Source organism: Stegodyphus dumicola, chromosome 2, assembly GCF_044657685.1.
Source record: "Stegodyphus dumicola isolate Sdum_Otavi_A_Nest chromosome 2, ASM4465768v1".
Lineage (NCBI taxonomy): Eukaryota > Metazoa > Arthropoda > Arachnida > Araneae > Eresidae > Stegodyphus > Stegodyphus dumicola.
Genome location: NC_140769.1, coordinates 271651256 through 271663906, shown reverse-complemented (window position 1 = coordinate 271663906; position 12651 = coordinate 271651256). Strand labels below are relative to the sequence as shown.

Sequence of the window (12651 nt, the reverse complement as noted above, 5' to 3'; positions counted from 1 at the left end):
AGTAGAACAACCAAAACACTATGGTCCTGTCTTCCATGTGACCAAGAAAAATGAATGATTACCGAGCGTAATAATGTATCCGATTTGCATCTCTTCTGCTGTCTTATACCAGATAGAGCAGCTTTTCATCTCCTACTCAACACCAATGAGGCCCAGCTGAGTAGTAAAGTAGCTGAACACTGGTAATTTGGTTTGGGGTTCGAATCCTGTAAAAATGCTGGCTGCATGGGCGTTTTTATGGTTTTTCCCATGTGTATATGATCCAGTTTCTCTAAGTCCTCCAGAGAGACATCCCTTCCCTTAGGCAGATGTTTTGTCGTAATTGCCGTAATCACAAACCAAACCAGCACCATTGTGCCTTGGCTGGCCACACACATTTTGCAGTAAAAAAGGCAGTATGCGAAAAATAATAAAATAATCTGTATGATTATTTGTAATCTCACTGTGTTACGACATTTTTAAAGATAGTTAAAAAAATAATGGTCTTGTTTATATAATCTCTTTATTCACAAGCATTTTCATCATTATTACAATTAATGTCACAACAAGCTTGCAGCACATTACAATACTGTTTATATTTACATATTCACTCAACAAATGCAATCATGCTTAAATTAAACACGTATACCTTTGTTCTTTTGAAATAGGCCATTTTAAGTGAGACAAATTGAAAAATATTTTTAATTCATTGAATATTTTAAGATTTTAAAGGTGGGAGCAGCAAACTAAATTATTGTACAAGTTTTCTTTCCTACAAAGTAGCACTTCCAAATATAAACAACAATAAAATTCACAATGAAGTATAGTTTTAAATCACCACATATAGCATGACATTGATATCCTATGAAACTGTTTATAGCAAAACTTCCATAATCAACAATAATATCGATGGCGATTTCAGTTAATTATGAGTTGGTATTATAAAAGTAAATAAGTAGTTTTGAAATTTTAAATTCAAACATTGGTTATAACAATATTTTGAAAATTTTCTTTAAAGAACAAAGATTTTGCATTTGAAAAATTTAATTGGAATGTTTAGTATGTAAATAATTGATTATCACACTTTATGATTCTATATTATAAATTGTCTTCTGTGGCACATTATATATATATTACTATTGAATATATATTTTATGAATTTAAGCATCATTAATATATCTACCTCTGGCAAAATTTATTTCAAAGTAACTTAACTTTAGAAATATTTTAAATTGCTATTAAAATGTATCACACTACCACCATTCATTTGACTAGAATTGTATAAATTCAAACATATCTGTACAAAGAGGTTAATGTTTAGTAGATAACTTCGGTAGAATCATCTGCAGGTACAACAACTCTTTATTGGCAAGCCAAATTTTGCACCATTAACTCTGTATCATATATTTATATAAATATAAAACATCCAGTAATAAGTTTTTAATCTACTTATCTAACAGCAAATATGGAATTTCAGTTTTCCATTCTTTTCACCGGCAGTTAAAGAGCAGAGAATAAAAATTTCCACAAAAAATGACAGAAGGATTTTTAAGCAAAGTGAGAATTTTTGTTTATAATTCTTTCTGGTTTCTCTTTGTATATTTCTTATAAAGATCTAATTTAAGTAATAAAATGCTCAAATGGTTTTTGTATTTAATATTTTTCGACGACATTTCAGTCTTAAAAAAAATTACCTTATCAAATTCAAATTTTTTTCTTCCTAAAATATCATAGACAATGATATTGATAAACCTTATTTTTATAATAGGAAAAAAGCTAAAAAGACAAAACTTTTTTATCATTATTAGCAAAATTCCTTTAGAAATCCATTCAGAAATATATAATTATCAAAAAATCAACAATTAAGATTCAGATTTTTGAATTCAAAATTTATAACTTCAGAATTTTACATTAAAAGATTTCAGTTTACTTTTTAAAGATATTTAATTTTATGTAATAGAATAAATGTTATCATTTTTTACATAATTTTAAACAAAATGAAATTTTTACAAACTTCATTAAAAAAATAACTGAAAAAATAAAACAATGTAAGTATATAAGAAAAGGGGGTGGGGGAACATGTTTTACACAAAACTCGTTTAGCTGCTTCTATGTTAAAACATATTTAATTATCTATAGAATACTGAAAGATATCTCCCCAACTAGAATAAATATTTTTTTATACATTAAAATAATTTTATAAAGAAAAACTCATTTGGCAATGGCTTAATCACTCAGTTTAGATCTCATAATCATTTAGTGAAAGCTCATAGTAATTCTCAGTAACTTTAGTTTTATCACAAAGTTTACTCTTTAAAGAGTCCTCCATCCTCCTTGTGTCTTACTTAGTTTGTCTGATTCCGTGATTTGTACATCATCTGCTGAAATAGCACCAGATATACATTTTTGTGTTTCTGTGCTGTTATCTGTAGCACCAAATTCTGGGGATGAAGTACTCATTACTTTTAATTTAATTTCCAAAGAAGTTGTCTTACCTGCTTTGCTTGGACTATTACCAACTGACATGGAATGCATATCGGTTGCATCTCTTGAAGGGGAACTACTATTATTTGACACCTTACCACTGTCCTCAGTATCACAATCAGCAATTCCACCTTCTTTAAGTACAGGGAAGGTCATGTGATAATAAGTTTTAGGATCAGCAAATTCTGCAGATCGAGACATGTCCTGAGTTTCAAATCCTGGAGAACCTTTAACTTCCATGCATTCTGTAGAAGTTGGTGTCACTGGTTCACTCATGGCAATTTCAGCACTTCGTTGTTCACGAAGGATTTCCAAAGATGCCATGATGTGATCCTTGTGCTCTTCCAAGAGCCTTTCTTTGTGCTCAAACACAGAACTTTCACTACTCACAGATGATGCCATGCTTTCTGCCATGGACGAGAGATTAACTTCATTGTGTTCGTTGTTTGTGCTACCACCATCACCTCCAGCTCGCTGCCGCTTTTGTGAGGTTTTGTGTTTTACTGATGGCTGTTTGGCAATTTTTCGTGGTGTGCTGGAAGATAACTGTGGTTGTGGTGGCTCTGAGTGACTTTTTGGTCTCCTAGGACTTGTGGTTGGTGATTTTGGTGTTCTACCTGGTGAAGTTTTATAATTGGCAGAAAAATTTGAAGTTATTTTTTTGTACTGGGATCTTGGAGAATAAGATGAGATATCATCTTTGTCCATGAAAGTGAAAAACACTGATCTAGATAGAGTTTGTGGAGCAGGAGACTTAACAGGAGATAAAGCTCCATTTTCTGTAATTTCTTGAAATTCTGCAGCTGAAAGAAGTTATTTTGATTAGAATGAATGTTTGCAAGTATACGAAATTCAGCTAAATCGAGAGAAATTTAATACACATATTTAAAGAGAATGTGCATTTAAAAAAGTCTGTAAATGACAAAAATTGAATAACTCACTATCATTTTAATATTTTCAGTTTAACAGTTGTTCAAAATATTTATAAAAATTATTGGTAAAAAAATAGTGTAGTTTTTGGAAATTTTTTTCAATATTTTTCTTGTGAAATAGATCAAGGATATAGATCCTGCTTTTTTCATATAGTTAAAATTGTTGCAATCTTATGTCACAATTTAATCCTTTTTGTAAAAATTGATTGTCAACATAAATGCCACTAATATAAAATATGAATAGTTTAGGAAGCAATATTCTTAATGTGAGCATTTCGAAAGATTGGAAGTATTTATTTTGGACATAAGAAATGTGATTTATTTTTTACATTAAAATAACAAAATTACTTTTTTAACCCCTTAACTGCTGCGGAAAACGTACAAGATTCATTTCCCAGTGCTACGGTTTTTCACACAGTTGCTCATAGTTATGTGATGTATTGGGGGAAAATAAGTGCAAGTTTTACTTTCTAAAAACTGTTTACTTTCACAAAATAAAGAATAAAAGAAAAAAATGAATACACAAAATTTAATGTTTTGAGTAAAAGTATAAATAAAAAGATCCCTAAAATCAATTAATTTTTAGACCAGTAAAGTGTAATACAGTCAAAAGTCGTTAATTCGGACACCCATAATCCGGAATGATCTATAATACGGACTTCAAAGCTAAAAACTTTCTGCGCATGCGCCGCGTCGGCACATACGCACAGGCGTTTTACGCGTGCGTGTAAGACCTTGACTACTGCGCATATGCGTGTGCGCAAGTGCAGAATACGTTTTCGCCTGCGCGTTTAATGTATAACGGATGGTGTAAGCTAAAATTATCTAATTATCTATTTCAGTTAATGTTAATGATTGCGTTGTTCCTTAATCTTCGAATTAGATCCCGTTTATTATTTTTTGCAGACTGTAAGAGCAATTTTATAAAAGTAAACTTGAACTTTCGATTATGTCAAATAGAATTTCCGATGCTGGAACTTCCAAAGGATCTACAAAACGAAAGTATGTTTCGATGTCCAACAAACAAAAAGTGGAATTGCTGCAAAAAATGGATAAAGACATGAAGAATGTGACAGAGAGGTTAGTGAAAACGAAAAAATTTCGATTGACAAGTTAATCGGTATTCTCGGCACAGCAATTAACGGGACTTGAACAGCGGAACTTTGTAACTGAACAAGAAATTATGTCTTTTTATAGAATTAAAGAGAAAGTATTATCACATAAAATGAAGCAACTTAAACAACTTACATTGAGAGAAATGTTTAATAAAGTAAACAAATAAATATTAAGCTTTTTTTTTTGTAAATTTTGATACCCTTTAGATCATAATTGTTCTTTATTTTATAAATTACGGTTTCATATTTTGAATTTTAGAATTTCTGCATGCCATCTTACGCGATTTAAACTGATGATCTATAATCCGGAAAAATCGATAATCCGGAATCGCCGAAGTCCCGATGAGTCCGGATTAACGACTTTTGACTGTATAAGGTTTCAGTGAAATCAGTATCCCTAAAAAAACATATATTTCTTCTGAACTGGTTGAATGCCAGGATTTTGTTCTTGATTTTTCGTTTGCAAGGTTTTGGTTCATGTACTCGTCTACACAACGGTTAGTTTCAATAACGATATGAAGCACGAGCAGTTCATGAAAAAATAATTCAAAAAAGATTAAATGGGTTTGAAACATCCGTTATATCTTACTTTATTCCTGGAACCTACTACAAAAAGTAAACGAAAACGGAGCACACAGAATGAAAAAAAATAATGTTTTACTCAAACAACACCAGCAATACCGCACAGTCATTACTTTCATCGCTTTAGACACACCTCTCTCTCCAATTTCTTCCCACATTTCTCTGAAATGGTATCCTCCTTCGCATACTTTGTCAAAGTCATTGAGGTGTTGCATTCCAAAGCTTTGTGAATAATTTTACAGGTAGCAACGCAAAGCAAATGATAGTAGTTCGGACAGGCGTATGTAAACGCCCATGGCAGTTAACGCATTGGCAGAGCAAGCCATATATATATATACGTCCGCAGTTAAGGGGTTAATTTAAATTTAAAAAGAAAACAAAATTTTTGAAAGGAATGAATACCGTATTTGATGGCATATAAGACGCACCCTTATTTACAAAGCCACCCACATGTAGATGTAGAAAAAGTTATGTGTGTCTAGACCTTTATCCAGGCTAAAAATAGCATTCAGTATTGAAAGTTAACCTGTGTCCTTCACGTATAAGACACAGGTAACTTTTTTTTAGACCAAATTTAGGAAAAAAAGTGCGTCTTATATGCCGTCAAATATGGTAAATAGCCTGATAAAATATTCATAAAATTACCAAATTAAGAAGATGACTTTGTTACCTTACAAACATAACTCAATAGTTAGAAAATAATGGATTTAATTTTATAAATTATACAAGGAAGTTATTATTAACCTTAATTTTATCATTGATTAAAATATATTAGAAAATAGTAATACTGTAAATAACACTCATTTGTAAAATTCATAAATAATACACTTATATTCATAACTTACTAACTGTTCATGTAAAAATTATTACTATCATCATTATTTTATAACCTACTATTTTAGAATTCAAACATCTGAACACCAGTAATTAGCTAATATGGAAAAAATAATTCTAGGTTTGATATTAGCAACTCTGATTCTTACCTTGCAAATATTTTTACTTAAAAAAAAAAAAAAAAATGCAGGAGTACAGTTTCTGTATGAATGAGAAAGTTAGTAGTAAACTGCAGTATAATTATAATGAATTAAAATTAATGATTTTACATTTTATTTTCTTATCTGTTTTTTGTTTATTTTGATATAATTAATTTTTAACATATACTACAGATTAATCTATTGCATTTATACTAGATTTGGAAAATTAAACGACATTTGAGTATTTATAATTGTGCTAGAATTTAAACGAGAAAATTAGAAATATTAAAAATATATGTTCTAAACATTTCTTTAAATTATGCTACTGTTTCTTAAATAATAATTCATTACTTATGATGACTAATTTAACCAACTGAGAACAATATGAAAAAAAAATTAATTAGAAGTTAATACTGATGTATTCCTTATTATTGAATCATAAAAAAATACGATTTAACCAAGGTAATTACTGTTATCAAAAGGTATCAGAAATGATTCATTTGAAATAGATACATGCTAGAAATCCATTGTAAAAATTTTTCAGGTGATATCATTTTCATTGATATGTGACAGCAATCCATATTTAATTTTCTTTTAATTTGCATATAAATATATATTATTTATTTTTAATGAAAAAATTCTGTTTCGGTGACTTTTCAAAATGGCAAACATATCTGAGCAAAGAACATGCATTAAGTTTCTTTTTTATGATGGAATTTCCGCTGTAAAACAGTTAAAATGTTGCAAAATAGGTTTTGATAACAGCACCTCATTCAAAACAAAAGCTTTTGAATGATATAAGACATTTAAGGTAAGCAGAGAATCAATACTCTAGTTGACCATCTAATTAACTAACAAGAACAAGAGATTAAAAGATTTGTTGGTTAGCAGTAATTTCACAGTTCATTTTGTTATTGAACAAATTCTGCTATCATTTAAATCCTCTTGAAAATTTTCAATTTTAAAGCATCATCTAGGTTTGCAATGTGTTGTTAGTTGTTCAAAAATGTTGAAATTTTTCCCTATAAATGACGTATTCAAAGTAGCTCCATGCTTTCTCTAGATGAGTTTTTCCTAAAATGCATGAGTAATGATGCCTGGATCTATGCTTTGATGTAAAGATTTTTGGCCAAAAATTCAACAGGCGTAGTTCTTAATAAACAATAAATAGGGCTAAATATGGCTACATCAAAACAACAAATATGACTAATAATCTTTTTTATTGATCTGATATGGCATGAAGTGACTTATTTGAACAGATAAAATTCTGCTTCAAGGTCACTGTTTTGAATATGTTGAAGCAATAAAAGAGAATTTTATGCAAATCTGAAAGAATTTCACAAAAATGACCGTTTCAAAGATTGGAAAAAAAATTTGCCATAAGAATTGTATTCGGAAAGAATTACTTTGAAGGGGAGTTCTAATCAATTATGACCAATAAATTGAAATATTCTGTTTTTGAAATCATTCCTTATATTTTTATAACAGTAGAATTATTACTTTTTTTGCACCCGTTTCCCGCATAATAATTTATATGAGTAACGACATACTACAGTGTACCTTTTATCTGCACCTTGACTTACTCCAGAGAATAAAGGAAGGGGCATCTTTAAGAAGGAAAAAAAATTTCACGTGCAAATATATGGAATGCCTGGATGCGTGAAAACTGAATGTCACAATATGGAATTATTGCGCTTGTACCAAAAAAGAAGGCATGGGTTATTGCCCTAAATCTGTATAAGATGTATACAAAGTAACTGTTAAAAAACTTGCTGAATAAACAAGTTATGTATTGTAAATTTACTGGTAATTAAAGGTATTTAATTAGAGTATTTTCTTTTGTTATTTTTTACATATTTTTGTCCTGAGGGAGTTATTAAAGGCTTTCCATGGGAGAATAAGTGCGACTTACTGAATTATCCATGTAATGTATGCACCTGAAATTCTTTAACTTGACATTACACCAGCATGCATGGTCTCTTAATTCTACTATCCAAAAATATTTATGAAATGAAATGAAAAACAATGGAAGAGCTGCACATGAATCTAGCACAGCATATGCGGAAAATTCTCATGATGACTATACCAAACTGTATTTTTATTAACATAATTCTAAATAGGATGAAAGTAATTTTATTTGAAATACAGTTAGATATTTAATATGCTTATTTCAAACACTGAAATTAAGAGAAGACAAGTGAAAATTGAAAAAATAATGTGAGCGAAAAAGAATAAGATGCAGATTTTGAAAAAATAAAATTTGCATCTTTAAATTTGCACCTTAAGAGGTTTATAGCTCAGCTTTGTTTGGATTCTTTTATGATGATCCAAAAAATACATTTACATAATTTAGATGAATATAAAACAGAAGGTTAATCATATTTTCTTAAATAATTTAAACATACAATTAACTTATTACATATACTTGGTAACAGGTTTTCAAATATTAAATCAAAGGTTCAAAAGCTTTAAGTACTGTACAGAACTAATAAAACGATAAAGTATTTGAAGGAATTCTGAAAATTTTCAAATATGTATGTATGATTATATAAAATGTATCGAAGAATGTGAAAAATAAAATCCAGTGCATAGTAACATTAACTTCACTGAGGAAATGTTACTAGATTGAATTTTGTTTAATTTTTATAAATGCTACACTCCATAACAAAATAAAAGGTATCCCAGAAATATTAATTCACATTAAATCTTATACACTGGTTTCTCGGATTACGTCATTTATCCATTCCAGATCCTTGGACGATGTATAACCAAGTGAAATTTTACAATAAGAAATAAAGGGGAAATTATTAATCTTTTCTTATAAAAATATTATAACACTGTTTAATACTAAAATACAAATGCAGTGGGAAATATATATATTGTACATATAAAAGAAAATTTGCAAAATTTATTTCTCTTTTTTTTTTCTTCCAATGTCTTCCGAAACAAATTTATTAATATAATACCACAATAAAGTCAATCTGAACAAATAATTCACAAAATGAATTAAAAAAGTTGTATATGAGAGGACAAATTAACCACATGCAGGAATACCAAAGGCAATTGATACAAATGATGTCAAATTTGGCATTAGAATTTGCTGTATATTTATTGTCGCCTTATGAGTAAAATTAATCAGAAAAGAAATAAGTGTACTGCCTTCAGTCATGACTGATACATCTGTAGTCGTATTTCAAACAAATACGGTATACCAAAACAGAAATTTTTGTGTCCAAATACCACGTATATCAAATATTTTAAAGTGGACATGTATACAAAAACACCACTTTTATTTATTTAACTTTCTAAATATATTTTGCTTGGAGTACTTGCACTGTGAAAGAAGATATTTAATGGTAAAGTAATATAAATATTTTTAATAAAAAAGCATGCTGCTGTAAAACTTGAATAAGCTATTTTTATCTGTTCTGATATATGCAAGTATTGAAAAATTTTAATATATATCTTCCTAACTTAAAAGAATAAGATTTATGGACATGATTATCAAAATTTTGATATAAACTGCTGTAATTATGCACAACATAAACTGCTGTAATTATTTTTTCTGTATATGAGCTAAGATAAAAATTATACATTACATTTTTCATTAACTCCCTCTTTCCTTTTATACAATTTTACTTTACTTTGACAAAGTATATTGTAAAGAGTTTTTAAATAACCTTTCTTTTTTGCCTTAATTAGAATTAATGATTTCATACAGGATAAGCATTTAATATAAATTTTGGCAATTGATTTATAGAATTTTATTTCTTGTTTTAAAAGCACTTTTAAGTTTAATTTCTTGTAAATGATTGTCACTGTCAAAATACTACAGCAAATTATATTTTAATATATATATAATATTGTAAACTTACAGAATGAAGGATTATAAAAATTTTCTTCTAAGCTCAAATTTTCGGAATTGCTAACATTTAAGTACAAGTCAAAATTCCCTCATAACAGGTTTAGAAACAATTTCTCTGTAAAATTATTTCATTAAGAGTTATTATATGCACAAGTAGTTTTGATCTTTTTAATAGACAGATTAGCAAAATATTATTGTCTTACTAGAATATGAACAAATATTTTGAGATATTTATATAACTTAACATCAGAGCAAGAAGTAAGTCAAACAATACCTTCTGAAAAAGATCCAGATATCAAAGACTGTTCAGCTTGTCTTAGTCGCCATTGCAGCTCTTCATTTTCCATCGATAAACGTTTATTTACTTTTGATTCCTTCTCATAAGTATCCCTAATTTGCTGATTTTCAGATGAAAGCTTCCTAAAGAGGAACATAAAATAAAAGGATGTTAAAACAGAAGTCAATTTTAATATATAATTAGCTAATAATTAATTAATAGTTTTAAAATAGAAAATATTCCACTTTTTAGTCCAGAAGGGCTGTTAATTTTGTTTTGGCACTTTGCGTTGATTCACTTTTCAAACTGTTGCCACCAAATATTAGAGCCCTATATTATATTTAAAGAAATTAAGTAATGAAGATTCTGCATAAATGTATATATGCTTCTTGCATTGTGATAAAACAACGGTACCTAGAGCCATCCAATTTTGAATAACGTAAACCTCTACCGAATCTGGGCATCTGGAAGCCCTAATTTGGAATTTGTTTTATTATCTATTTCAGATTTTGTCATACATTAAAGAATTTTTTATTAAAAAAACTCGACGACTTCAAAGCGAGAAATGGCAACACTCTGCGGGGGGGGGATTATCTCCAGCGCACGAAACTGTGTATCGGAAATTCTAAAGATAGGCTCATTTTAAAATTATTTTGCAATATTGCTGTTGAATTTTATGGTTTAAGTGCAAAGAACATAATATTTAATAAATAAAGGTAACACACAAAATGTTAAAAAACACTTCTTTGGCTGTAATTTAAAATATGAAAGCTTTCAGATTTTTCATTTATTTATTTGTCTGTGAGAAAAAATGTGAAAGAAGATGTTATTTAAATTTCAACTGGCAAAGTAGACAGGCTGTCTATAACAACTCTGATAAATATATATATAAATTAATGCAGTATTAAGTATGAGATTTTACTTTTCAATATTCAGTTTGATATTTGTACTATACATGGCAATTAATTTTCTCAAGATTTATTAATTCCCCCCCACACACACTCAGATAATTTTGCTATTCTACACTGGTTAGCTTATCAATGATCAGCTGAGTTTATTCACAGAATGTGTCTGCTAGATAGATAACATAGTTGATCTAGGCAAAATAAAGCACTGCCTCCTTTCCATCTCAGTTTTGACTAATAGAAGCCAGGAATATGAAGATTTTGTATTCTTTGCTCACTACTATTAAATGAAGAGAACATTTGGCATTATTGAATTTAATTGCTGCTCAAGCTGTGAAGACACAAATATTTATGCTTTATCTGGAATTCAAACTAAACCTTTATGCTATGAATATCAGTCTCCAATCACAGTGTTACCTTGGATGGCTTTTTATATTGCATATTTAGATTCCTTCTATTTTTGTAAAATGTGATTTTTTAAAAAAATGTTTTCCATACAGGGAGTTTTAAATATGCTATAATGATTAATCAGTCAAAATTAGTTTTTTTAAATAAGTGCCAGGCAATATGTGCAGTCATGAGAGGTAACACACATAATTATTGTTTGTATAATTGTTGTTTATTTTGCACATGAAGAATTAGGTAATGAAAAAACACTATATAAAATCAAAGTAATTACCTTTCCAGCTTTGTTTTCTCAATCATCAAGGCTTCTAAATCCTCTGCTCTAGCCTGTAACATTTTAATCTTTTCACGTGCCAAAGGCAGCTCCTCGAGCTATTTGGAATCAGAATAATTAGATTAATTTTTCCATTAAATACCTATTTAATTATGAAGAATTTTAGTTTATTAGGTATAGCAAAAGAGAAAATTCATACTGTGTGATATATAATAGAGCAATTTTCATTCCACATAAGTAAACCTGAACTAAAATTTCCAGTAATATATGCACAGTTTCAGAATTACATAAGTATAAATTACTTTGAAACTTTAATTACTTTACATTAGGATTTTATAATATTATTACCTGTTTTTCCATTTCTAAGTTTTGAACTCTCAAGGAATGTAATTCTTTGTTTTTCATCTCCAAAACTGTTTTCAAACTTTCTACTTCCTTCTCTAAATCTACCTTTCTTGTAGTAACCCACTATAATGCAAAATAAATTCTCAAATTAATTTTGGCATTAACAGCAGGAAATATTTTCTAATATTACAACTGAAAATATTCTACTGTCAGTATATTATATAACAATTAACTTATGCAGCTTCTAAATAAAAAAGAAAAACAGCTTTAGAAATAAATGATTTACTACTAATCATATGAATAACAGTTGCCATGGCATCTTTAATATATCTTTTCAAATTGTAATAACATATTATTCATCAAATCAACAAATATATCATCATATATGTCAAACAGTAATTTCTCTTTTATTTAAAACTACCATTTACTCTAACTTATAAGCAAGTACAACAATATTATACTTATTTCTTTAACAAAATCACAATTCTAATGATAACAAAGCCACTACATGTGT

At 28.8% G+C, this 12651-nt stretch overlaps 1 protein-coding gene across 7 annotated transcripts in view; it reads right to left on the bottom strand.

Annotated features, from left to right (window-relative positions):
• Positions 1-483: 483 nt before the first annotated feature.
• The window catches only part of LOC118191559 (uncharacterized), a 369008-nt gene continuing 356840 nt past the window's right edge, over positions 484-12651 (bottom strand). For all 7 annotated transcript variants that reach the window (XM_035362356.2, XM_085812153.1, XM_085812149.1 and 4 more), the window contains 4 exons: positions 12141-12260; positions 11793-11890; positions 10206-10351; positions 484-3266 (listed from right to left, as the gene is read on the bottom strand). In XM_035362356.2, coding sequence (XP_035218247.2) covers positions 2293-3266; positions 10206-10351; positions 11793-11890; positions 12141-12260 — 1338 coding nt within the window. In that variant the 3' untranslated portion in view covers positions 484-2292. The remainder of the gene's footprint in view (positions 3267-10205; positions 10352-11792; positions 11891-12140; positions 12261-12651) is intronic.